At 44.0% G+C, this 27,634-nt stretch overlaps 1 protein-coding gene across 3 annotated transcripts in view; it reads left to right on the top strand.

The window, feature by feature from the left end:
- The window catches only part of PBX3 (PBX homeobox 3), a 340,789-nt gene that overhangs the window by 163,930 nt on the left and 149,225 nt on the right, over positions 1-27,634 (top strand). The window contains exon 1 of one of the 3 annotated variants that reach the window (XM_068248180.1): positions 16,040-16,180. The exons of the other annotated variants lie outside the window; for them this stretch is intronic. Within the exon in view, the coding sequence (XP_068104281.1) occupies positions 16,138-16,180 (43 nt within the window). The 5' untranslated portion in view covers positions 16,040-16,137. Of the gene's footprint in view, positions 1-16,039; positions 16,181-27,634 lie in introns of those variants that run through there. 3 annotated transcript variants of the gene reach the window in all.

The raw sequence follows: 27,634 nt of genomic DNA, 5'->3' as shown, positions 1-27,634 counted from the left end.
CGTACATTTTTACGCATTTCCGCTAGCGCAGGAACATTTACACATACATGTACGTGTACACATTGCACTACTAACACGTAAAAATGTATGTGTTAATGTTCCTGCACCATGTACGCAATGCGGCCCGCCGACCTCCGAGGTCGGCAAGCTGCCAGCGGGAGACTGGAGCAGCAGTGAGTGACTACGAGGGCACAGGATGGCTACTTGGGGCTGGTAGAAGCCCCAGGTAAGTGAAACTCATTTTTTTATTTTGCTTGGACCTTCCCTTTAAGGGCTTGTACAGTAGATATTGGAGGTGGCATGGCAGAATTATAAAATGAGGACAAAAACAGTAATGCAAGGATATTGCATAAATAATCAAGGCCCCATTTTAAGACACTTTAAGCTTACCGTAGTATAAGAACGCTAGAATGTATTATTTACAACCAGTGAATCTACTTCCTTACATGAACAATAGAAGTTACCAGGGCTGACGAGTCGAAGTCGGATGATTTTTGAACCAAATCCATAGCCTTTGTAAAAATTTGACTAGGGAGTTGGAGTCGAGGAGTCGGTGTCGGAGCAAGTTTTGGTACCTGGAGTCGAAGTCGTGGTATCCTAAACTGAGGAGTCTGAGTCAGATGATTTTTGTACCGACACCACAGCCCAGAAAATTACTGTAAAATCCGCTGTAATATTTGAGAGAATTGTCTTTCTGGACCCCGAGGTTTTGCCAGCCCTGAACATAAACATCATAATAAAGTTTAACGTGACACATGAGACTAGGAAGAGCATAGAACATGACAGTCTAGGGGAATTATTAGGAGTGTCATTGAACGTGGAGTCAGTAGAACACATGGACCCTTCATATTTCCAGTGTTACTCGATACACTATATCTGTAAATAATAGTCAGTTCATGCTTTTCTGTGGCAGCTTATTCCCAGGGGTGTGAGGTGCAATCGTAACCTCTTGTGCCTGAGAGATCATGACAGGGAAGCACAGATAACTCATCTCATATATCTGACTCTGATGTGACTTGTTTTGAACAGAAAAATGGTGTGATGTTGATATATATCCCCTCTTGACATTATCTAACAGCTGGACCATCAAACTGAATCTGCAGTCACATGGGGATCCAGGCCTGACGCTGCTGGACCATCCTGACATTGAGTTGCAGGAAAGACAAGCAGTAGCTCCTGTGTGCTTGAAACACATGAAGATGTTTCTGCCGGTCTCCACGCCGCTAATGTCAGCCATCTCTAGCTCATCAAGCGAATTAGCACCTCAACTGCCATGCCTACTTTTTGAGAAGGTATTCTCCATGGCAGGGGATATGTGCATTTAGTAGAGTGCTGTTATATACAGGCGGTTAGCAAAGGCAGGTTCAGAGGAAAGGTGAACTTTAGTTGAAACATTTACATCGCTTATCAGTGCCACACAAGCTATTTTGTAGTTCAGGCATTTGTTTGTTTTTCTTTTAATTTATATTGTGGAGAAAGTGACTTAAAGTGTACTTTAACGTAAAAGGATTTATATTTACATGGGGCTTCCTCCAGTCCCCTGTAGTCCATCTGCTCCCTCTCCGTCCCCCAGTCCCCTCCCCTCCGCTGCGCCGATGTTAGACCTGGTATAGTCCCAGACTGCATGGTTCTGGTGATATGCACCCCCTGATTGCACTGTGGCCAGAAGCATTCTGCACAGTTTGTTAAGACTGTAACTGGGCTTGCGCAGGGCGCTCCAGGCCACAGAGTGCAATCTGAGGGTGCGCGGCCTGGACCACGTATGCGCAATGGCTTACTCGTAAACTCCACAAGGGTGCATCGAGGGGACTGGAGCAACACAGAGGGCGCTAACGGACTACATGGGGCTGGAGGGAGCCCCAGGTAAGTATAAATCCTATTACTTTAATTGTTATAGGTTTACTTTAATCTCCTATAGTTTTGAGCATAAGCTCTTTTTGCAATATTAATTTTTTTAACTTTTAACCTGGCTGACTAGGTGTATAGTGCTGACTTCCATTGTGAATGTCAGATAAAACTTTACTGATCTGAATAGCAGTCCATAAGCTGTCCAAACTCCTCCTTTATCTTATTTTACTCACAGGAGGTAGTCAAGAGGAACTGTGAGGGGCACCAGCCAGTCTTCGTCTGTGAACACAGAGCTGACAGTGCCCACCTCCTCCTTTCGCTGTGCAGCAGAGGGAGGAAGTGGGTGCGGTCAGGTGATGGCTGTCTGCAGAGAATGTGACTCCCACTTTGCTAGTAGCTAGTGCCCGTGCTCTCACCTCCTTTACACTGCACCCTGGACCTCGGTTTGGGTTTAACAGACACACCTCTAAACAGTGGATGGTTTGTACTATTTCCACTTAACCAATAAACAGTCGGCTGTGCCGACATATTTTTGTTTGTTTGCTTATTGAAGCTGAACTAGGCTATTTGACTAGCAGTTCACACCAAAAAGCGCTTTTAATTAAGATTTAGGTGTGAAAAAGCCCATAGGACTTCATTGTCCAAGCGTTTTCTAAAACACTGAAAAAGCACTGGCTATCATAAAAGCTCTTCAAAACCTCTTAGGCCTCATTCACACCTAAAACGCAAACACAAGAGTTTTGTGGTTTTGTGCGCTGTTTTTTTTCCTTCCCAGCGCTCCACTGCACTGCATTTTTGGTAAAAGCGCTTTTGTAAGCGCTTTCCGAGAGCGGTTTTATCATTCACTCCCTGATGCAAGTCAGGAAGTTAACTCTGACCCTGAAAAGAATAAATAGAAGGTATCTATTCTAAAAAAAACGTGAACGCAATCGCCACATAAAGTGGTTTTGTGAGCATTTAGCTCTCTTCCTATATCTTCCATTAGAGCAAAAACGCCCCCAAAAATGGTACAGGCAACACTTTGCGGAGCGCAAAGCGGACACAACGTGCTGATATGAACCTTCTCATAGAGATTCATTGCACAAGCGTTTTGTGGGCGATTCTGAAAGTTACCTGGAAAAAAGGGCAGAAACGCCCTTAGTGTGAACGAGCCCTGAGTGTAAAACAGCTTAAACTAAACCTGAGACGAATGGGTAAAAAGGATTTTTAATTATCTTCCTCTAGTCCCCTGTAGTCCATCTGCTCCCTCCATGTTCTTCCGGTCTCCTTTGTTGTGCCACATGCTCAGTCCTTGCCGTGTGCACCACCGAGCATGCTCCTGTTGGGAGCATTCTGCACAAACTCAATTATAGTCTTAGTGAGCTGCACATACACACAGTGCTCTCAGACACAAGAGCGCGGTCAGGTGTTGCACGTGGAAAAGACCGCACATGCACATTAGTTCTCAAGACAGCCGAGTCATGGAATTTACGGGGCTTACAGCGGCACAGAGGAGAGGACCTGGAGAACATCGAGGGAGCAGGCGGACTACATAGAACTAGAGGAAACTCGAGGTCAGTATAAATCCTGTTGTCTCATTAGTCTCAGGTACACTCTAATGTCTTGGAGTCCACATTGTTAGTTACATTTCAGGAGTGAAAGGTAATCATTAACATAGACACTGAAGAGGTGGCAGGCATTGGTGGCACTGCAATGATCGTAATATGTGGCTGGATTTAGCGGAGATGTGAGAAGACCTCTTGGAAATAGTTACTCTCCCAATATTGACACTTCTAAACAAGAACACAGTAGTTGCATCTCTATACATGTGCCCAAAGGGAAACCCAGCCTCATGTAGGATTCTTCACTTGTCTGTCTGCAGCAACCCTTTGGACCTAAAGTGCAGTGTGGAAGACCCTTCACATGCACAAGACGGATTTGCTCTTGTGGCAGCTTATAGGTTACAGATGTCCAGGAATGTCCCATGGTTTTTATTTATGCTCAGTCTGCTAGTAATAATGCAGAGCACACTGCTTTTTATGCTGTAATATATCTGTTTGTCCCTGTCACTCACATACACAGGTGCATTCCCACTATAATATCTGACATTTATGTAACCTCTCATGTGTGCTGGCTGCCATGTTAAGCAGACAAAGACACCAAATAACAGCTCATCTGGTCATTTTCTTACTGGGGGTCCCAGAGCCAGGATATTTCTTATGGTACCCTTTTGTCATTGTCACCAGGCTGTAGATACTGTCTATTGCCCCGGTTATGTGCATTGCTATAGGATCACATTTATTAGCCACGAGAATATGCTAATATAAAGTGGAATCATATAGACTATGTACTAGAATTGTGTTTATGTGCATTGCTATTTGCCTTTGTTCTTCATTAGAGGAGAACTATTGCAAAAAAAAATTGTAAAAATTCTAATACAGCAGTCACGGCTATACAGCACCAACAGAGATTGGCTGATGCTGGGTAAGTGTGCTTTTTGGTTTCTTGAGACTGAATGTCAAATTAGGCCCAATTAAAACAGTACAATACCCCACTCTATATACATACCATAAAATCTATATTAAAGAGGAACTTCAGACTAAACAAACATACTGTGATTAAGTTATATTAGTTATGTTAATTAAAATAGATAGGTAATATAATCTCTTACTCACCCTGTTTTAAAAGAACAGGTACATGTTTGAATTCATGAGGGCAGCTATCTTTTTGGTTGAAAGGAGGTGACGGAGCATGAGACACAGTTCCAACTGTCCTGTGTCTTGATCACCCCTCCCAGTTGCTAGGCAACGAGAACAACAACATAGGAAATCCCATCATGCTTTGCACAGCATCAGGGGGAAAATGCCCCGGCAGTTTTCTTTGATGGGGCGGAGCTTAGCTTCTTTGCAGCTAAAAATGAGTCTTAAGTTCTGATGCTTTTCAATGCTGCTGAGTAGATTTTTAGTCTGGAGGTTCACTTTAACCTCTGTGGCAGTATGATTATTTCCAGATTTTAGGGTCTAAAAACAGTATATTTTTTTGCATGCTTTCAGACCCCAAAAGCGCGGAATAATTACCGGTATGCTGCTAGAGAGTCTGCAGCAGCCCCTGCACTTACCTTCCTGCGATCCAGCGCTGCAGTTTTCCCTCCGTCCTCCATGTGGCTGTAATGCTATAGTGAGATCGCTGGCTGTCGTCATGACAACAGACGGCAATCTCACCAGGGGGGGTGCAGAGCCTCTGTGGACGGGAAGAAGAATGGCTGCTAGCATCTGGATCCTGGGGGAGGTGAGCTGAAATGCCTTCTTACTCTTCAGTAACAACGCGGTGGTTACCACGAGTCAGGCTCGGGGTTACCACTTTGGGCTGTGGATTTCCAACACCAAGCCTGACTCGGGGCTACCGCTAGGGAGGTTAAATGTTAAAATCCAGTAATTGAAAGTATATTAACCTTGGGAGTGCCATGGAACCCAGTCTTTAAGCACAGTAGAGCCCACAAACAGCATAAGAAGTTGGCACTCACCACTGTACTGCCCGCGAGTTGTTCTGGTTGTTTGAGATTTCTGGTTAGTTAAGTTTTGGATAACTCGGACTCTATTGTACATCTTTAGAAAATGTACATTTCTCCCATAGCAAAATGTACCATAAATTGCTCTTTTTTCCTGTGTCACTGTCACTCGCAGTAGGTACTGAAAATCTGACAAATTCTGGACTAGTCTATCATGTCATGGGGTATTCTCCTGTTTTCTTTATTTACAAAAGCACTTACTGAATGGTAGTTTCTCAGTTCAACTGAAAAAAATAGAATGCCCACAGGTAAGGAGGCCGGCCTACATCTTTGTATAGATCCTTTCAAGGGAGTGCTTTTGTAAAGAATACTGAGATTCCCCCATGAGGGGATGGACTAGTCCAAAATCTGTCAGATCTGTCAGATTTTTACTGACAACTGTAAGCGACAGTTAAATAGGAGAAAAGTAATTGATAGTGTATTTTACTTCGGGAGAATTTTACATTTTACATGTATGCATTTTCAATTTTACAATTTTTCACGATGGTCCTTTAATGGTGTGTCCAGTTAATATTGTTTGCAATTTACGCTGTATGTTTGCCTTTCTGTAAATGATCATGGAATGTTCCTCTAGGCTATTATAGATTGCATTATACAGTGTGGCTATGGTATAATATCTATATTTATGCACTATTTACACCATCTCAGCTGTTAGATGCCTTCAGTGATGGGAATGCAGGTGAGTCACAAATCCATATTGCTCTCTTTACCACCCACTATGCTTTTATTGTGTTTGTAGTAATAGCACACACTGGGTAAGCTTTAAAAACCTCAGCTCACAACCCGCAGCTAGAAACATTTGGAGAAAATCATCATTACGTTTCCACCTAAAGTCTCTTCCTATCCTGCTCCCCGCCTGGCGCAAGGAATTGACAAAAATATGAAATTGATTTGGTTGAAGAGTGTTAAAGAGCCGAGAGCCAAATGTCACAGCAATGAATGGCCACCGAGCCGGGAAAATCGATGTTGAGGTTACGGTGGGGCTGGGCACATTGCTCTGTTCCTGGAAGAAATCAGTCTGCAGCGGCCTTGGAGAGCCATCAGCCGAAGAGCCTGAGAGGTTTAATAACAGTGGGTACACATGAGCTGACAGTAGGGATGTATCCACAGCAGGCCCGAATGCACACAGCACTGCAGACTGAAATGGAGATGTTTTAGAATGGGAATGATCACTGTATTTGCAGAGTGATCCACAGATCTTTATACACATTGCAGGGGTAGATTATGTTCTATATAGGCCCCAGCTAGGCATAGCAGGATCCAAGGCAAAAAGATGGTGCAGCCACTGTAGTACAGCACAGCAACCTTGCGTTATGTACTACTCTCTTGCCTGCAATTTTTTTACGTCCTTTGTATCGTCTGGCAGATTCAGTCTTGTTTATTCAATCTGCCTAAAAACCTGTATTGACAATCAGTAATTGTCACCTGTAACAATAATTTGTGATCGATGCGATTGACAGTAAAAAGAAAAGGGGTGATGACAAGCAAGAGGTTCCTTAAGCAGCAGTGACAGTCATACTATCCCAAGAAAAGAAAAAACACATATATAAGTAGACAACTACTTGTTATACTCATACAACATTTGTATTGTACTGTCTTTTATTTCAGTGGATCTTAATATAGTAAATAAAGAGAATTCTTTTTCCTGCCATTTGCCATCTTAATTCCTTCTAACTGAAGCCAATTCTGATGTCATTTCCTTCCTTACTTTTTCTCTGCCCTTGGCCCTGAACTGCCCTCAGCCAATCAGTGAGGAGCAGGAATGTGGGAGGGGTGTTTACAAGCTACCTTCTCGTTGGCCATGGCAAAAATAGAGCCAGGCTGACTGAGATAAGATTTATCACAGTAGAAACATTTCTGATTATATTGGAGTGCTTGCAATGCAGGGCAAGGTTGCAGGCTGCATAATAAACACTGAGCAGTGGGTAAATGGACTTTTATTTTGTGTCTGACAATCCCGCTTTAAAGCCGACCTAAAGTGTAAATTCCAAAGCAGACAGGAACAAACCCTGTATTTTCTGGCACTTTCTAAACATTTATTCATGCTACTCTGTTATAACATCTACGGACTGTGCTGGCAGCATGGTTTAATGATTAAATGATTGTCTTGGGCGACAAAAAATCCAGTGTGTGATGTGCTATCTTTCCAATTCACCTCTGACTGTTTTTGTGCTGAAAATGGGATTCCTTGGATATGACATCTGGGTGGCATCGAGTATTGCATGTTTTTTTGCACTGCATCAAGGTCTACAAAACTAGCAGAAGAGAAGCTGAGCAACAGCTTTTACTGTAATATTCTGATCATCTTTCTTTGCTGTGTAGTGCAGTGATTGTCAGAGGTGCCAAGCTGTTAGACTTGGACAAGACAGATACTCCATTTATGTACCTGAGGAAGCAGTTTAAAGACGAAACGCGTTGCATGTTGAGTTTCTTTTTATGTGAGAAATAAATTATTTTTGTGATCTACCACTACCTCCCTTTTAAACTGGTTTTAGACTTTTCATCCTTGGCGCCTCTGTTAACATGGTTGTTTCCTAGTGATTCCTACTTCTTGATCATGAAGTAATCAGCCTGTGTATGGCTGCCTCTCATATTTTTTTTATTTTTAACTTCTCCTCGCCTACGCTAGCAAAACATAATTAAGTAAGAAGATCATGAATCTCATTTTAAAAGAAAATACAAATTAGGGTCATGTGACTGGCTCATTCTTTATCCCTTTTGCGTCAGGCTTTATGCGTCATGTGATAAAACAGGAAGTAAGCGCATCGAATCAGAACCTTAGGAGTCTACCACATGAACAAATCGAATCGATTGCTCCTCCATATATTTTGCTATGCACAAGCAACACTACGCTAAGCTACTAGTGTCCATTGGTTTCTTACATATACCTGTAAAGCGGAACTGAATTCACTACTTCGCTTCTGGCAGCGTCCTGCACCCACGCCATCCTGGACCGATCCTCCATTCCTCCGCCGCAGCTCACTTTTCTTCACGCAGTGGAATCCAACTTCTAAGTCGCGTCCACTGCGCCCTGGCCACGCGTATCCTCGTACACGTTCCTGTAGCCAGGAGCATTCTGCGCAGGTGCAGTACGAGAAAATCTCTACTGCGCCCAGGCAGTACGCTCCTGGCGACGGGAGTGTGAATGAGAATGCGCTCAGCCATGGTCGCGCAGGCGCAGTGCACTCCAACTGCATGAAGTGAAACTGAGCTGCAGCGGGGCAACGGAAAATCGTATGGTGACATCGTGGGCACAGGTCGGCTGCAGGGGGCTGGCAGAAGCCCCAGGTAAATGATATTTTTTAGGTGTTTTCAGTTCCGCTTTAAAATTCCAGATTCACTACGCATTTAATAATGATTCTCTGTAATTTCCCCAGTCCCCTTTATCCATCCCAGCAAATATTACCATAAAATGCAGACAGATCCAGGATCCGGTCCCTTGTGAATAAGCCCCTGTGCGTTGTTACGCTCCATCCTCCATCCATATATTTACCGCGGCTAGCCTTTGCTCCCTGATCTTTATTAATTACTTCCTCTTTTCATAGTGTGTTTATTGCCAGGCCCCTGTGTCTCTTGTCTTTATAGGCTTATCATAGCATAGCATGCCCTTCCCCCCTCTACTTCTGCCTGTTTTCTTCCTTTTCTTTTCCCGAAGAAAAATCACCTCATTAGTGTGAAATTCCCAAATGCCACATCATCTCAAACAGGGAAGATTATAACCTGAAAGGGAGAAAAGACAAATATTACAAAAAAAAGAGCCCTCGCAAACCTATGGCAAGTAGTGTGCTAGTGGACGGCATCGTAAAAATGCCCCCTACGTTGTTGGGAGTGTGTTTGGAGAGCTGCCGCCATATGTTCCTTGGGTTTTTTGCTGGGATTATGCCATCATTATTGCTGATAAAAGCTGTTTACTGCCTTGGCAGAAGATTCCTGCTCGGAGCCATTCTGGAAATTGGCATACAGTTTACAGAAAAGTTCATTTAATGCCAGATGCCACAATACAGGGCTTTTGTTTTATGCCGCGATTATTGGCTGCAGCCAAGCCTAGCCTATTATTGTTTTTCGTTTTTTATTTTTTCTTATCTATCAATGTCGAGATTATCTCTTACAGATCCATAATATCTACTTGCATCCAGTGATTAGAATGTTTGGCTTTGTGGTATTGTCCTTCATTAGTACAAACATATGAAGAATCGTCATTTAAAGAGAAGCTGTCAACTATACTATCTAAAAAAAACAACACATATATAAGTAGATAAATACTTGTTCTGCATACATAAAATATGTATTGCACTGTCCACGTTTTGATTTCAGTGAGTTTTATATAGTAAATAAAGAGAAGACTGTTTCAGGCGTTTGCCATTTTGTAATCCCTGTGTCCGAAGCCAATCCTGATGTCATTTCCTCCCTTACTCTGGGAGGAGGGCGGTCAATGCAAACACATGCAGTGTTCAGACACTCCCACCCAGCTCTGCAATAGAAAGTGCATTGTCATTGTGTGACTCTGTAGCTTCTCAGCATGAGAAATACTGGCCAATCAGAGAATAACAGAGGTGTGGGAGAGAAAACAGGAGGGAAAGAGGCTTCAGCCAATTGGGCTGCATTAGTTAGGTCTGAGGGGAAAGTAAAGAAGCAAAAATAAAAAGACAACCCAGCATGCCCTGCAACTTCCTTTGTGCGGTAATGTACCAAATAATAGCCAGGTAAACTGGGGAATGATCTTTTATCAACAACAAAAGTAAGAGTGATTTTTACCTTTTTGATTGCCTGGTTCGCATCCATATTACTTGTTTACCAGATAAAAATAAATAATTGATTTTATGCCTGACCGTTACGCTTTAAAGTCACATTTGTGCCACGTATTTCAGTGCAGCCATTTATTTATTTATTGTATTTATAAAGTGCGGACATATTACACAGCGCTGGATTTGCAGGATGAACAGTCCAGTGTTTGCTATAACAAGATCATAACACACCGACAATAACCCTTTAAACCCAGAGATGGATTACAATTAAATGGGGTCCTAGGCAAGGTAGTAGCTTTTGTCCTTTTGGTAATCCAAGATAGGAGAAGGGTCAGATAAAGAGGCAGTTGGGACCCCTGACACCCACTGAGCCCAAGGCACCTGCCTAGGTTGCCTTGTGGTGATCCTGCTCTGTTTAAAGCACCCTTGAAGTGAGAGGAATATGATTAAAATGGACTGATGTGAACGGATCCTATTGCTTTACATAGGATCCGTTTGCATCCGTTGAGAAGCGATCAGCTTCGTACCGCTAAACTAAACGTTTTTTCACACAATGTGAACTGAGACTTATGGTCGATTTCACCCCAATTTCGATTAAAACTATTGGTTGTACTGAAAAATCTTTTTTTATGATTTTTCTCATTATTTTAAGATTGGACTTGTTGGAAAATTCAGACCAACTTGACCAAGAATTGGATAGTATGTGATGGATTGTCAAATTGTATTCAACTAGAGTAACTACTTGTATATAACTATGCATTAGATATCAAATAATGGAACGATGTTGTAACTGTGTTGTACTTGGTTTATTTATGTAACAAAGCGATGTGGTGTTCAGTGGTAATTTTAATGCTAAACAGCAAATGATTATCACATGAATATTGAATAGATGTACAAAGATGGAAAATGAATGGAAGTTTAAAACATGACTTCCACCAGCAACATAATCATTAAAATGTGCAGGCATCACCTGATGTATCATAGACGTGCATTGTGTCCATTGTGTATCGACTGGGTAGAAAAATGTTCAGTGTATTTGCAATGTGCTGCGTTACAACTCAACGCAATACAGTGTAAGAGGATCCGAGAAAACCTGTAACAAAAAAACTACCCTAAGGGGTGCTCACCTGGGGAGATCCTATTGAGGCTTCCCCCGTCCTCCTGTGTCCCACGGTGGCGACGAAAATCCTCCCGGAGCGCCGGCAATGTAAATATTTACCTTTTGGCTCCAGCGCAGGCGCAGTATCCTTCCAACAGAGATAGGCGGAAATAGCTGATCTCCGTCAGGCCACTGTACTGCGCAGGTCTACTGCGCCTGCGCAGTAGAGCAGACCCGACGGAGATCGGCTATTTCCGCCTATCTCCGTCAAAAGAGCCGCAACAGCGCCCCCGCTGGAGCCTGGAAAGATAAACTGAACAGGCTGTTGGGTCTGTCGGGTCGCTGTTCGGAGGGCTGCAGCGAGACCCCCGTTGGACAGAGGAGACGGGGGAAGGCTCATTAGGATCCGGAGGCTTTCCCCTCCCAAGGTGAGTACCCCCAGGGGACGTTTTTATTGTTACAGAATCTCTTTAAAGTTAAAACTACTAAACCTAAAATGAAAACACACACATACAAATATTACATGAATTTATCATTACCTCTCCCCATTCCCAGGGGCCATCATTGTCTTTGGGCTAACACTGCATCACCATTACCTATTCCCAGCAGTCCTAGCTCTTGCAGAGTAATGCCAGGTGGCTCACATGTTCACACTGTTTTCTATGAGAGCTAGGACCTGCTGGAACTACGGTATGTAGTGGCAATGTTGGGATCCTAGTCTGAAGGCAATAATATCATCTTAGAGAGGTAAGATCCTGCTCACCACGCTATCCAATAAGTATAGCAGCAGGTAGCCATAAGCATTGCAGGGCAGAACTGAACTAGCAAGCACAATCTATTTTAAGTTGTAATGGGTTCTAACTTTGCTCCCTCCCATTAGCCTGATAAGGTTACTGCAACAGCAGGAAACATATCTGACATCACTGCAACCACCACTGCCTAAACAAGGTCATTATTAGACATGGAAAGCAGTGTGCCATGTAGATAAAGAATATATTAGCGGTATGGACGAGCTCAGCTCGTCCATTACCGCCAGAGGGTGCCGCTCAGGCCCTGCTGGGCCGATTTGGATGAAATAAAGAGCAGCACACGCAGCCGGCACTTTGCCAGCCGCGTGTGCTGCCCGATCGCCGCCGCTCTGCGGCGATCCGCCGCGAGCAGCGGCGAAAGAGGGTCCCCCCAGCCGCCTGAGCCCTGCGCAGCCGGAACAAATAGTTCCGGCCAGCGCTAAGGGCTGGATCGGAGGCGGCTGACGTCAGGACGTCGGCTGACGTCCATGACGTCACTCCGCTCGTCGCCATGGCGACAGGAGAAGCCAAACACGGAAGGCTGCTCATTGCGGCCTTCCGTGTTACTTTTGGCCGCCGGAGGCGATCAGAAGAACGCCTCCGGAGCGCCATCTAGTGGGCTTTCATGCAGCCAACTTTCAGTTGGCTGCATGAAAGATTTTTTTTTTAATTTAAAAAAAACCCTCATGCAGCCGCCCTGGCGATCTTAATAGAACGCCAGGGTGGTTAACTGTGGAACCTTGGTTTGCATTCTGGAAACATGCTTGTAATCCAAAGCACTCTTATATCAAAGCAAATTTCCCAATAAGGATTACTGGAAACTCAGATGATTCGTTCCACAGTCCAAAAACGTTTACAGAAAAATATTTAATACAATGTACTGTACTGTATAGAGTAAAAAATGTAAAACAGACTTTTACAATAACTTCCAGAATCATTGCAATCTGTTGGCTCGCCCCAACCTTTGTTTATGTGGCTTTAACAAGGAACTTATCCAATGACAGTTGCTTTTGCTTACTTTTGAGTATTACATGGAAATGTGACATTATACTGTCCCTACACTCAGATTAAGTACAATCCTGTGGCATCAAAGGGAGAAGAACCTTCGGTTCAGTTGTGATTTAGTGACGTGCTTATATATAACGTATGTGCTTTTATGTAAAGACGTTGCTTGCTCATCAAGTCATAATTTCATAAAAGTTTTTGCTTGTCTTGCAAAGTGCTCTTAACAACTTGAGGGCCGCGGTGTTAAACCCCCCTAGTGTCCAGGCTAATTTCTCCCAATTGGGCCACTGCAGCTTTAAGGCCTCGCTGCAGGGCCGTCCAACTCAGCACACAAGTGATCCCCCCCAGGGGCTTCAGCCTATCACAGCGGATCACTTTTGTGCCTCCCAGGCAGACAGCTGTGTCACATGACTGTCCCCAGTACAGCGCTGCTGTAGATCGCAGCGCTGTACACTGTTAGACGGCGGTTTCGCCGTCTAACGGTCTCCGAGCAGCGATCGACGTGGAGCTCTGTCCTCAGAGCGAGATGCGTGTGCGATCTCCTGCAATCGGCATGGAGCGGTCCTGGGGCTGCCACCGCATTCACGCCAAGTGGCGTGGAGCAGTCGGCAAGGGGTTAAACCAAGTTAAGGCGCCCATATTTTAGACGCTGTGTGGACAGATCAACCAAGAGACAGATCTCTCTCTGATCAGATCTGATCAGAGAGAGATCTGTTGGCTGCCCATACATCAGATTTCAATTCCTGATCAATTTCAATATGAAATCTCTTGTGATGCCGCATCCGCCGCCTCACTGTCCCCCCAATGCAAAATGCAGGGCTGTGGAGTCGGTTAAAAAAAAACATCCGACTCCTCAGTTTATGAAACCACCGACTCCAGGTACCCAAAATGGCTCCGACTCCTCGACTCCGACTCCTTAGTCTAATACTTACCAGGGCAGTGGGTTTTGTACAAAAATCATCCGACTCCTCGACTCTGACTCCAGTTCTGTCGGTTTCTGCTGCTGGGTCCGAGCTCTGTCCTCAGTCTACCTGATTGCCGGCATAATTTGGGTGCGTGTGTAACATCACACATGCACCTTATCGAGCATGTCGCGGTCCTACATCTTTCAGCATGTCTGATCGATACATGCAGCTAAGTTTTGCCCAAAATTGGTTGCATTGTCGATCCGTCATGCTCTTGGCAGCACTGATTTTCATCCAGTTATAATAATAGAATCGGATTGTGGATTGACGACCAAGTTGACTGATGTATGCCCGTCTTTATTCACAATCCAAGATTTTACTGTACGTATTTGACTTGAATGAGACAAGAAAACGATGCTCCTACTTTAGCTGCATGTAACAGAATTATCAACTACTGACTCATTGTCTAGTAGGCTGGCAGATGGGCGAGAAGCCGCATTGCTGAATGAATGACTATGTCACAGGGCTTATTCTGCAGAGTGCCAGCTCTGGGTGAATCACAAACCTAGCTGAACAGTGTTATAAATCTTTTGGCAGCTTTAGAATAGTCCCTGCATGTGTATTTGTGCCCTTAAACTCCCTGCTTCCCTGTAATACCTACAATAAAGTTTTTTCCTCTGCTTCCAGAATTGAAAGAGTTAGTAAATTGCCATCCTAACTCGTGACCTCAGTCGGGCAGCTAAGTGTGAAGTTTTGCTGCGTATTTTGGTTCAGCACATCCTGACCTTAGAGAAGTAAGCGATCTATAATTCTCGTCTGGGTAGAATTCAACCAGCACTCACAAAGTGTGTAAAATTTACTGCTCTGCCCGCTGTAAACTTTAATTGCTGGTGCCAAGCTCAGACTATGAAATCGGGAGCTTTTAAAAAGAAAACGGGAAGAGGCGCTCATAGAAGTTTACGTGATGCAGTGATCTTAGTTTAATAACTGTAAAAAATAAAGTTTTTATGAACCCAGCTACTTAAACATGGAACAGTGTTAGCCTTGCTCTCCCTTTGCATTTGATTGTACTGGTATTTCGGGTTACACTATGTTGTTACGCTGCCACAGATGAAAATTATTGTGACATTTATATCTGCCGCAAAAGAAGATCAGACTTGGATAGAATTTCATGTTACCATTGAGCCCACAAGTACAATGCACCCGAATTCAACTAGTGTAATTTAAAGGGTAAGTGTAGCTATGCACAAGTACAGTAAACTACAGTAAACAGTACAAATGGAAGCAAATTACAGCTGTGACCTCCCAACTATTTATGTGTAGTTTACTGATTATCACACTGGTGAGATCATCTGCAATGCAGTCACTTTTGATCATTTTAGTGCCTGGAGATATTGTTTCCCTAAATTGACCGACATCTTCAGTAGACAGAGTCCATGGTCATGTCACTAATAGGGATGGCCCAGCCTTGGAGAACTCATGGAGAAGCACATGATCCGTTTGATCAGCTGATAGATTTGTAAGGCTCTGATTTTCTGGTCATGATCATGTGTTAAACCAGGAAGTCATCACAGCAAATCAGAGGCTTACAAATCTATCAGCTGATCAAACTGATCATGTGCTTCTCCATGAGTTCTCCAAAGCTGGCCCATCTCTAACTCACAATCCACTCCCTATTATAGCTAGGCTGTATCTACTGTAGTCCAATGCCGGGGTGGGGGAGTTAAACTAATACATTGCAAAGTGAGACATTAAAAAATAATAAAAAAAGATAGGTCAAGAAATTATTGATATTCTCCATGTTATTCCTTCATGTTGTTTTATCCCCCATGAGCCTGCAGGTCATCATCTTTACTGCTAGCAGACGAGAAAAAAAACAGACAGCACTAACTTCCCTTATTTAGAACCACACTATATGTGTATATATATATACACACACGCACGCACACACACACGCGCGCGCACACACACACGCACGCGCGCGCACACACACACACACACGGAGATACTGCTTGCTTAGCAGTTGGAAACAGCCGTTATTTCCCACAATGCAATGAGGCTCACAGGCAAGAAACTGTTGTGGAACATGTGTGAATTAACTCTGCCTCACACATTTCTGAACTAAACTAGTGTTCCCAGGGATCCTTCCTGCATGGTGTCCTAGACCTAGAAGCTGTGACTTTGCTATGGCTTTGGGGACATGATGTGCCTCCTCTCATGCTTGTCCATTCTTCAAGTTATAAGTAAGTTCACAAGAAATTCCTTCAGCGCACTGCTTTCTGTCAGCAAAGAGCACCTGTTCTACCTATTCATGATTACAAATAATAGAATTTCAGAATACATGTATAGAGTTAGTGAAAGATGCTTTTGCATCCAGCAGGACTTAACGTGTCAGATATGTATTGATTGAGCTGCTAATATTTTAGTATGTTTTATTTGTTTATGAAAACTGGTAAGGGGCTGCAATTTGCAGTGAAAGGGAACCGTGCATGCGCAGAAAGTGCACAGCGATGAGCGTATGAGTGAGACGGGTGCGCGAATGGGGCGCCCATATGCAGTTGTGCACGACTCCCAGCCAAGTCGCGCGCTAACAGAGCCGCCAGCAGGAGAACGCAGGAAGCCCAGAGGACCCGAAGGACCTCTTGGACTGGAGGAAGTTCACTATGCCATTCTTTCCTTCTGCTAAGGGTCCCTTGAAGATGTAGCAATGGGTGAAAAGGATGACCATTGAACATATGCCCAGTTTGCTATGAGAGCTATAATGATATATAACCTATGTGCTCGTTGCTGCAAAAATCTATAGGACAACACTGCATTTATCAGTATTTTTCAACGCCAGTCCTCAAATGCAGACAACAGGTTTTTGCATCTTACGGAGGTCTGTCCCACCGCCAGCATTTAGGACTTGGCCTTAAACGCTCCCATTCAAGTGAATGGGAGCATTTGTACCGGGCTTTTACCAGCCTTTGCGCGAATGCGACGTTCCGATCCCAACTTTCCCAGGTGTTCAAGGTGACCCTGGACGCTACATGTAGTGTCCTGGGACAGTTAACTGCTGTGACTAATGTCCCCCTATGGGGAAGAAAAATGCCGACCGCAACTGAAAGCCACGGAAAGCCGCTGAAAGCCTGAACGTGACACCGCCACAACACCGGCGAACGCGACACTTGCGAAAGCCGGGAAGATGCCCGTGTGCACCAGCCCTAGGCCTTTCTGTGATATATGCCTTTCTTGTTGATGTGCAGATTGCAGATGTGCGAATGACAGAATTGGCTTTGGGAGGCTGTCAGACCAGCAGGCAGCATACATTTCACTAACTTGGGGGGTCTCAGATCTCTTTTGGGGGAGGCCAAGCTAGAAATAGATTATATTTTCCTCCAGGCAATAAGGGTGAGCTGACATTTATACTAGTACGCTAATCCTTCAGACTGCACTTCCAAAAGAATTTAATTGCTAGATAAATTGGATTATTGCTCGTAATTTTCGATTCTCAGCATTTTCTCCAATGTGGCGTGAATGTTCCTCTATTGTTCGCCCAATCGCTGATCCAGACTAATAAAACCAGTTTCTGTTTCCAAATAAATAATACCGAGATGTGCTTTACAAGGACTGTAGGCAATGAAAGTGACCCAAGAACAAGCAAAACTGACAGAGGGTCGTATTTAGCCTCAAATCGCGTAAGCGAGCAAATAACCTACAACTGTAGCATCTGTAGCCGGGCCTCTTCAGAGCTTGAGGGCTTAAACAGCCAGCTCCGCTGTATGCATGTGCAGATCCAGCCCAATTAATAATTTGCATAATTAACACACATATTAAATTGGGCCCGTCCTTGCGTGTGTTTGCAGTGACGGAGTAATGAAGGCACAGAGGGGCTGCTGCACATTGCCGTCAGCCAGCACACACAAGCAGTAATTTGCGCTGGGACTGACAGGCCAGTCCGGGCAAACCCTGTTTGGCAGCTTTAATCGGTGACAAACGGCTCTTAAAGCCGTAACAGTGTTTCTGTCACTTACCCGGTTTGATGTCACCGTTAGACACAATAAATCAATAGTGTCAGAATTCTGCAATGTTTACAGCTAGTGAGCTTTATTATTTCATACACTGTAGGCTGCGGACATCTGCAAATTGTCATAGACGAGGCCCCACAGTGTGGCATAAGCACAGTTTCATGGCATCGTGTACATGCGATGTCTACAATGCAGTTTCCTGGCAGTGTGTCCATGCAATGTCTATAATGCAGTTTTATGGCACCGTGTAGTTGCAATGTCTATAATGCAGTTCCATGGCACCGTATACAAGCGATGTCTATAATGCAGCTCCATGGCACCGTGTACATGCGATGTCTATAATGCAGTTCCATGGCACCGTGTACATGCGATGTCTATAATGCTGTTCCATGGCACCGTGTACATGCGATGTCTACAATGCAGTTTCCTGGCAGTGTGTCCATGCAATGTCTATAATGCAGTTTTATGGCACCGTGTAGTTGCAATGTCTATAATGCAGTTCCATGGCACCGTATACAAGCGATGTCTATAATGCAGCTCCATGGCACCGTATACAAGCGATGTCTATAATGCAGCTCCATGGCACCGTATACAAGCGATGTCTATAATGCAGCTCCATGGCACCGTATACAAGCGATGTCTATAATGCAGCTCCATGGCACCGTGTACATGCGATGTCTATAATGCAGTTCCATGGCACCGTGTACATGCGATGTCTATAATGCAGTTCCATGGCACCGTGTACATGCGATGTCTATAATGCAGTTCCATGGCACCGTGTACATGCGATGTCTATAATGCAGTTCCATGGCACCGTGTACATGCGATGTCTATAATGCAGTTCCATGGCACCGTGTAAATGCGATGTCTATAATGCTGTTCCATGGCACCGTGTACATGCGATGTCTATAATGCAGTTCCATGGCACCGTGTAAATGCGATGTCTATAATGCAGTTCCATGGCACCGTGTAAATGCGATGTCTATAATGCAGCTCCATGGCACCGTGTACATGCGATGTCTATAATGCAGTTCCATGGCACCGTGTACATGCGATGTCTATAATGCTGTTCCATGGCACCGTGTACATGCGATGTCTACAATGCAGTTTCCTGGCAGTGTGTCCATGCAATGTCTATAATGCAGTTTTATGGCACCGTGTAGTTGCAATGTCTATAATGCAGTTCCATGGCACCGTATACAAGCGATGTCTATAATGCAGCTCCATGGCACCGTATACAAGCGATGTCTATAATGCAGCTCCATGGCACCGTATACAAGCGATGTCTATAATGCAGTTCCATGGCACCGTGTACATGCGATGTCTATAATGCAGTTCCATGGCACCGTGTACATGCGATGTCTATAATGCAGTTCCATGGCACCGTGTACATGCGATGTCTATAATGCAGTTCCATGGCACCGTGTACATGCGATGTCTATAATGCAGTTCCATGGCACCGTGTAAATGCGATGTCTATAATGCTGTTCCATGGCACCGTGTACATGCATGTCTATAATGCAGTTCCATGGCACCGTGTAAATGCGATGTCTATAATGCAGTTCCATGGCACCGTGTAAATGCGATGTCTATAATGCAGTTCCATGGCACCGTGTAAATGCAATTTCTATAATACAGTTCCATGGCACTGTGTACATGCAATGGGCTTGATTCACAAAAGAGTGCTAACTGTTAGCACGGCCGTTTTCGCGCGAATTTTCGCATTGCGCGCGATCGCGAATTTTCACGCTACACGATAACGGTTTCACGCGCAAACGTGAATTTTACCGCGAAATCGATATCATTTTTGCGTGACAATTTTCGTTTGCGCGCGAAAACGTTATCGTTTAGCGCGGAAATTCGCGATCGCGCGCAATGCTAAAATTCGCGCGAAAACGGCCGTGCTAACAGTTAGCACTCTTTTGTGAATCAAGCCCAATGTCTATAATACAGTTCCATGGCACCGTGTAAATGCGATGTCTATAATGCAGTTCCATGGCACCGTATACAAGCGATGTCTATAATGCAGCTCCATGGCACCGTGTACATGCGATGTCTATAATGCAGTTCCATGGCACCGTATACAAGCGATGTCTATAATGCAGTTCCATGTCACCGTATACAAGCGATGTCTATAATGCAGCTCCATGGCACCGTGTACATGCGATGTCTATAATGCAGTTCCATGGCACCGTGTACATGCGATGTCTATAATGCAGTTCCATGGCACCGTGTACATGCGATGTCTATAATGCAGTTCCATGGCACCGTGTACATGCGATGTCTATAACGCAGTTCCATGGCACCGTGTACATGCGATGTCTATAATGCAGTTCCATGGCACCGTGTAAATGTGAGGTCTATATTGTAGTTCCATGGCACCGTGTACATGCGATGTCTATAATGCAGTTCCATGGCACCGTGTAAATGTGAGGTCTATATTGCAGTTCCATGGCACCGTGTACATGCGATGTCTATAATGCAGTTCCATGGCACCGTGTACATGCGATGTCTATAATGCAGTTCCATGGCACCGTGTAAATGCAATTTCTATAATGCAGTTCCATGGCACTGTGTACATGCAATGTCTATAATACAGTTCCATGGCACCGTGTACATGCGATGTCTATAATGCAGTTCCATGGGACCGTGTACATGCAATGTCTATAATGCAGTTCCATGGCACCGTGTACATGCGATGTCTATAATGCAGTTCCATGGCACCGTGTAAATGTGAGGTCTATATTGCAGTTCCATGGCACCGTGTAAATGCGATGTCTATAATGCAGTTCCATGGCACCGTGTACATGCGATGTCTATAATGCAATTCCATGGCACCGTGTACATGCAATGTCTATAATGCAGTTTCCTGGCACATGTTATAATTTTGATTATAGGCATTATTTTGATTGGATAGACTGGACACAGCAGAGCTATGTACACATGACACTAGGCCCTGGAGGTCATCTCAGTCGAGAATCAAAACACATCCCAAGATTGGACAGAGCTCAGCCCCAAACTGTCATCCGAGGGATCTATCTCTGTGGATGACAAAGATCTTGACACTTGGAAATGAATGAGTCATGTAGCAAATGCGTACCTGCCCAGAACTACCACATATGACTCTTAATTGAGCCCAACTCATTCAATATTGTTGATTTGAGTAAAAGTCAAAGCCAGGTTTCTTCCTTCCACAATCACCCAGCAGCCAATCACAGCACATGGTCATATTTCCATGTCCATTGCAGCCAGGATTGCCCTGTCAGCCATGTAACTGCATCTTTTTAGGATAGAAAAATCTTTTTCCCTACTTTATTTCACTGATACATTGTGCTTGTATGTAGAAGTGACTTATATCCCATGATCTTGACCATCCATTGTGCTTGTATGTGGAAGTGACCTGTATTCCATGATCATGACCATCCATAGTGCCTGTATGTAGAAGTGACCTGTATCAAAGTGACCTTTATCCTGTGATCTTGACCATCCATGGTGCTTGTATGTAGAAGTGACCTATATCCTGTGATCATGACCATCCATGGTGCTTGTATGTGGAAGTTCCCTGTATCTCATGATCTGACCATCCATTGTGCCTGTATGTAGAAGTTACCTGTACCGAGGTGATCTGTATTCCAGGATCTTGACCATCCATGGTGCTTGTAGGTAGAAGTGATCCATATCCCATGATCATGACCATCCATGGTGCTTGTATGTAGAAGTGACCTATATCCCATGATCATGACCATCCATGGTGCTTGTATGTGGAAGTTCCCTGTACATCATGATCTGACCATCCATTGTGCCTGTATGTAGAAGTTACCTGTATCAAGGTGATCTGTATTCCAGGACCATCCATGGTGCTTGTAGGTAGAAGTGATCCATATCCCATGATCATGACCATCCATGGTGCTTGTATGTAGAAGTAACCTGTATTCCACGACCATGACCCTCTAGTCAGAGACATAAAAAAGTAATATCTGATCAGACTGATCACATGCTTCCCTCAAATTAGCCCTTCAGGAAAATGTCTTGTAGGAGAAATGTCTCTAAACACAACTTGAGTTCAGTGTAGTGTTGAGACTGTTAATACCTGGAAATCACACTTGATGGATGAATAATCTGAAGCCTTCTTCACACCACTTTATATGCAACTAAGCATAATTGACAGTGTATATTCCTTTATGTAAACGTATGGCAGTTAACATCTCATCTCTATTCTCTATGTCATCACATCATCTTCCATACGTGGTGTTCCTTGCACATCATCTATTACTAAAACTTACGTGTCTAAGAACAGTATTGCTATTTCCTGCCAAAATACATTTCTTACATAGATTTCTCAGCACGTAGTATTTCACTACATCAAACACCTGTCCTCTGATAGAATCCACTGGTGTAAATTTTCACCCAGATTCCTCTCTACTACTCGGTCACTCACTAGTGTATATTCTGTAAACACCATCGATGCGCCATATTCATGGCCTGAAATGACTAGTATGTCTGTCTCTGTGCATTACTTAGCATGCTAATTCACCAAAGCGCCTGCAACAATTGTAAAATGACAGTACGGAGGTAGGAGGTGGGAATGGATTGTTGACTCCAGAAGGAAAGAGTGGGAGGGGGCTTCTCTCTAACCCACTCCTCCATTTTTTTTATTTTTTTTGATGATGATGAACAGAAAAAGGTGGCATATGAAGCTCTGAAACAAACATGTTGTGTCCACACAAGAGGTCAACATGAGTAACCTCAGATGATGAAACCCACAGTGTGTCCTCCCCCAATAACACTACACTCTCCCATCCACACTCAGAAGACAAAGAAGAAAAGCCTAGATAATTAGACCAAGCTGATCGGCAGGAGGTAGCCGGCCTCTCTCATACTGCCTCTTGTATATTCATGACCCTGGGTGATTGATGGAAGGACAGCGATTGTTGACACTGTCATTTGCAAGTGGAGAGGTAGGGACGAAAGACTGCGATGCATCTAAAAGGGGCCTTGCCGCCTTCTCATTTGAATTCTGCACCGTGTGTCACCCATTTCCAACAGGACATCTGCTAACATGGGTGAAAGTCGAGGTTAACGCTGCCACTGCCAGACAGAGCAAAAGCATAGCTAAGGACTGATTACAAATCCCTTCCTTTAATAATATATTTCATGACTACCCAGCATTGCAGTGGTTAAACATGCAGCAACTCCCCACAACCCCAAACACGAAGAGGCTGCAGAGCACAAACCAACTGGCACTGGCTGTCACCGTGAGCAACACTTTGACATGGGTTTTGTAAAAGGATCATAGATGACTCCCCTCCTCACAGTAGCTTTATAGCTTTCACTGGTGTATAGTTAGATCCTGGTTCCCTAGTCATTACTTTGTTAATAAAGATATTAGAAAGGAAAGCAAGGCATAAATGAATAAACACTGCCTTCTTTTAATTAGAATACTGTTTAGTAAATAGGTTTTTGTGATTAATTTTCCTGACTTCCAGTTCCTCAAGTCTTTAGATACGGATCTGCTGTGATCAAGCTATGTCGAAAGCAACAGTACAGGTGGAAACACCGTTTTAAAGACAAAATGTACATTTTCTGTTGTCAGCATTGTTAAAGCAATACTGACGTAAACCTGTGATAAAAAAAAGTTTGATACCTATGGAGAGGCATAGAGCCTTCCCAGTCTTCTCTCTGTGCCCTCGGTCCACCACTGTCCCCAATGTCCGCACCTGGCCACCAATGTCCGCACCTTTTGGACTTCTCGGAAGACTTCAGAAGCGCTCGCATGTCTAAGTGCTTCTGAAGACTAGCAGATCCGAACTGCACTTGTGTGAGTGCGCAGTACAGACCCCCTCGTCATTGGAAGTACTCTGGGATGCAAGTACTTCCATAGCAGTGGTCCGGGGGCATGGAGAGAGGACCGGGTATGGGATCCAGAGCATTCCCTCTTTATGGGATCCAGAGCATTCCCTCTTTATGGGAATCAGAGCCTTCACTCTCATAGGTGGGTATTTAACTTTATCTTACAGGCTCACTTTAGTATTGCTTCAAAGCCCTGGTTGAAGCTTTCAGATGGGTATCGTATGGAGCTGATCATAATTTAGCACTTATTACTGTCCATTGCACACAAATCATCTATCTGTCTGGTTGGATTTGCAAAGCTGTTTTCTTGTGCCAGTGTGAGATGCTGCTTGCTTAAGAGAACAAGTGTTCCTCCTACCATACTCCAGCAAGTCTGTGAGCGCTCCTCCCCCTATCCAGCCATCACCCTTGTGTAGGAGGAGCAGGAAGGGGGTACCCGCTAGTCTTTTCCTCTGAGAACAAAGCTAACCTGGATTCAACTGGATATAGTACCTAATGCATTTGTACAGGCAGTGGAACCAAGTAATAATAGAGACATTCAAAATACATATGTAAATTGGTCCTAAGGTATAAATATACAGGTCCATATGCAATTCACTTTTTCTCCCGAGTTTTCTCCAAGGTGATATTTTCACACCTCATCATAAAATGCCTTTAAAGTGGTTCTGTGGACTGTTTAAATAAACAAAAACCACCACTTACATGGGGCTTCTATCGGCACCCTGCAGCTGTAATGTCCCATGCCGTCCTCCTCCGATGCTTCGTTGCCTGCCGCCGGTCCTGTTGTAATATTTGTCTAACACGACGAATAATGCTTGCTCCCGTGCGCGTCACAGCCACGCAGCTACAGTCTAATCAGACAGCTGATTAGACCGGGACCGGCGGCGGGGAACGGAGGATCGGAGGAAGACGGCGCGGGACATTTTAGCTGCAGGGGGCCCATAGAAGCCCAAGGTAAGTGGCAGTTTTTGTTTATTTAAACAGTCCACAGAACTTCTTTAAACCACCAGCAAGCAAGAAAATACTCAAAATAATTTTGATAGTACTTTTTCACCAACTTTGGGTACTTTTCCAACTGTAAAATACTGAAAAATTATTTTAACGAGAAGTTGAAAATTATCTCCTAGGTGATAACTCAAGAGAAATAGTTGATTGCATATGGGCCACAGTGTCTTAGGGCCTGAGTCCACTAACGCAGTTGTGCACAGTTGTGTCTGCTTTTCAGCAACACATCAATGTTACAGATGCTGAAAAGCGGACAGAACTGCATACAACTGCGCACAACTGCGTTAGTGGGCTCAGGTCCTTAAAGGGAGCCAGATAGGATTAAAAAAAGGTTTTATACATACCTGGGGCTTCCTCCAGCCCCATACGCACGGATCACTCCCATGCCGCCGTCCTCTGCTGCCTGGATCCGGGTCCCGTCATTGCCGCGAGTCGGCCGGCGGACGCGGCCGATTCTCCGCATCACACGGAGCTCCCTCTATACAAGTACGCATGAGACTGCCTACTACGCAGCCGCATGCGTACGGGTATGGAGGGAGCCCCTGTGATGCATACAATTGTCCGCGTCCGCCGGAAGTGATGGGCCCGGTAACGGCAGTTCCAGGAAGCGGAGGATGGCGGTGTGGGAGCGATCCAGGCTTATGGGGCTGGAAGAAGCCCCAGGTATGTATAAAAGCTTTTTTCATTTTCCAGGCTCCATTCCTCTCTGGTTCCCTTTAACTAACCAATAAAGTAGTACAAAAACCCATGCACGCATGTCCAGTAAAGTAATTGCAACACATACCTACACATCCAATTAAACCCACAAGTCCAGTTAAGAAAAATAAACTCGCCTATAACCATAGCAGTATGTTATATTAAGTCAGAAACATCTAATCTGTTCAGGGTCTATGGCTAAAAGTAATAGAGGCGGAGGATCAGCAGGACTGCCAGGCAACTGATGTTGAAATATGTCAGTCTCCATATTCTTCACTTCTGTTTTTAAGATGCCCATTTCACTGCTTATCTAGAAATCCTAGGTGAAATTAAAACATTTGAAATGATGTGTCTCAGGGATAAAAAGTAAATGTGATTAATGAAAAGTTTTCCTGAAGATCCACCTCCGATTCACAAATCAAGCTAGACCTGTCTTCTCTCCCCCCCTCCCTTCCTTCTCATCAACTCAAAAATTTACGGCCATGCTCTGAAACGCACGCCCTCCACTGCCATCTTTGTATTTACACCAATTAACACATAAACTCTTAATTACCCTGATCAGGGGAGTTCCCAGTCCATAAATGGGAAGTGACACTGCAGCTGCCAGCACCAAGTCAAGGTGACAATGAATGGGGACGTATCAATTAGATGACAGTCCCTGGGAGGCGCGATTGTGCGCTGAGCGGCGGGTGCGAGGCGATGGGCCATGCTTAGCCGAAGCTGTAGGCAGTTAGAGAGTGACAACCTCACGTTCCGACAGAGATGAAATGCCGCTTCAAATTTTATGTCACTGGATATTTTTCATACATACAGATGTAATTTGTTTTATTACGGGAATCATATTTTTTACGAGAATCTATCTCTGAATCCCCTTTGAATTTTGTTTACGTGGAAAAATATAGTGTGGTTGTTTCCTTGTACTGTTTTTATATAGCATTTAACCCTCTCATGCTGGTCGAGATTTATTGCACGCATGGCTGCTTACTGCCAGCACATGTGTGCTTTCTATAGTCTGCGTTCCTCTTTGTGTCTAAAGCGGAAATATCCATTTAATTTCAGCCAAACTGTCTCCTGCCAATACGAAGAGCTTTTCTTTTGAAAAACGACTGATACATTGACAGCCGTTTTATGTAAATTACGTGAATCGTAATATTTATTGATGGAATAAAACCACTTCGTTTTCAAACTTTTCCTGTCATCCATCAGCACAGAAGAAACAGTCGACTCAGGAAGAAACTGACACTTGTCTGGTTGGAAAGCCAGTTCAAAGGTGCTTTTAGTTTTGGAGAAACTGATCATCTATAAAGCACAAAGCAACAACAGACATTAAAGGACCACTCTAGCGAAAAAAGTAAGCAGTTAAAATTTGACAGAACACACAGGTTTTGGACTAGTCCATCTCCTCATGAGGGATTCTCAGGGTTTTCTTTGTTTTCAAAAGCATTCCCTAAATGCAAGTTACTAACTGCCGAAATAGTGAGCAAGTGAGTAGGGAGGCTGGCTGGTATGTAACTGTTTTGGTAGTTAAACTGCTATTCAGGAAATGTTCCTGAAAACAAAGAAAGCCCTGAAAATCCCTAATGAGATGGGCTAGTCCAAAACTTTTTTTTGATGGAGTGGTCCTTTAAGTTTGTTTTTTCTTCAGTTTTGAAATTTAGGGTATTTTTGCCAATACGATGTTTGGCCTTACGTCAGGTAAGGTTAAAGAGAAACTCCGACCAAGAATTGAACTTTATCCCAATCAGTAGCTGATACCCCCTTTTACATGAGAAATCTATTCCTTTTCACAAACAGACCATCAGGGGTCGCTGTATGGCTGATATTGTGGTGAGACCCCTCCCACAAAGAAATTCTGAGTACGTACTCTTGGCAGTTTTCTGTCTGTGAACCTTGCTGCATTGTGGGAAATAGCTGTTTATAGCTGTTTCCAACTGCCAAAACAGCAAGCAGCAGCTACATCACTTGCCAGCAGTAAAAATGTCACCATGTGAGAAATGTCAGAATATAAATCAGGGATTTAAAAGATTTTACAATAAGCAAACACTGACTAAATCATTTATACATAACTATTGTATAAATGAAGCACTTTTTTATTACATTATTTTCACTGGAATTCCTCTTTAAGCTCCACCTACATTT

The sequence above is a fragment of the Hyperolius riggenbachi genome, chromosome 8 (assembly GCF_040937935.1).
Source record: "Hyperolius riggenbachi isolate aHypRig1 chromosome 8, aHypRig1.pri, whole genome shotgun sequence".
In the NCBI taxonomy this organism is placed as follows: Eukaryota; Metazoa; Chordata; class Amphibia; order Anura; family Hyperoliidae; genus Hyperolius; species Hyperolius riggenbachi.
This window is presented reverse-complemented; position numbering and strand designations above follow the sequence as displayed.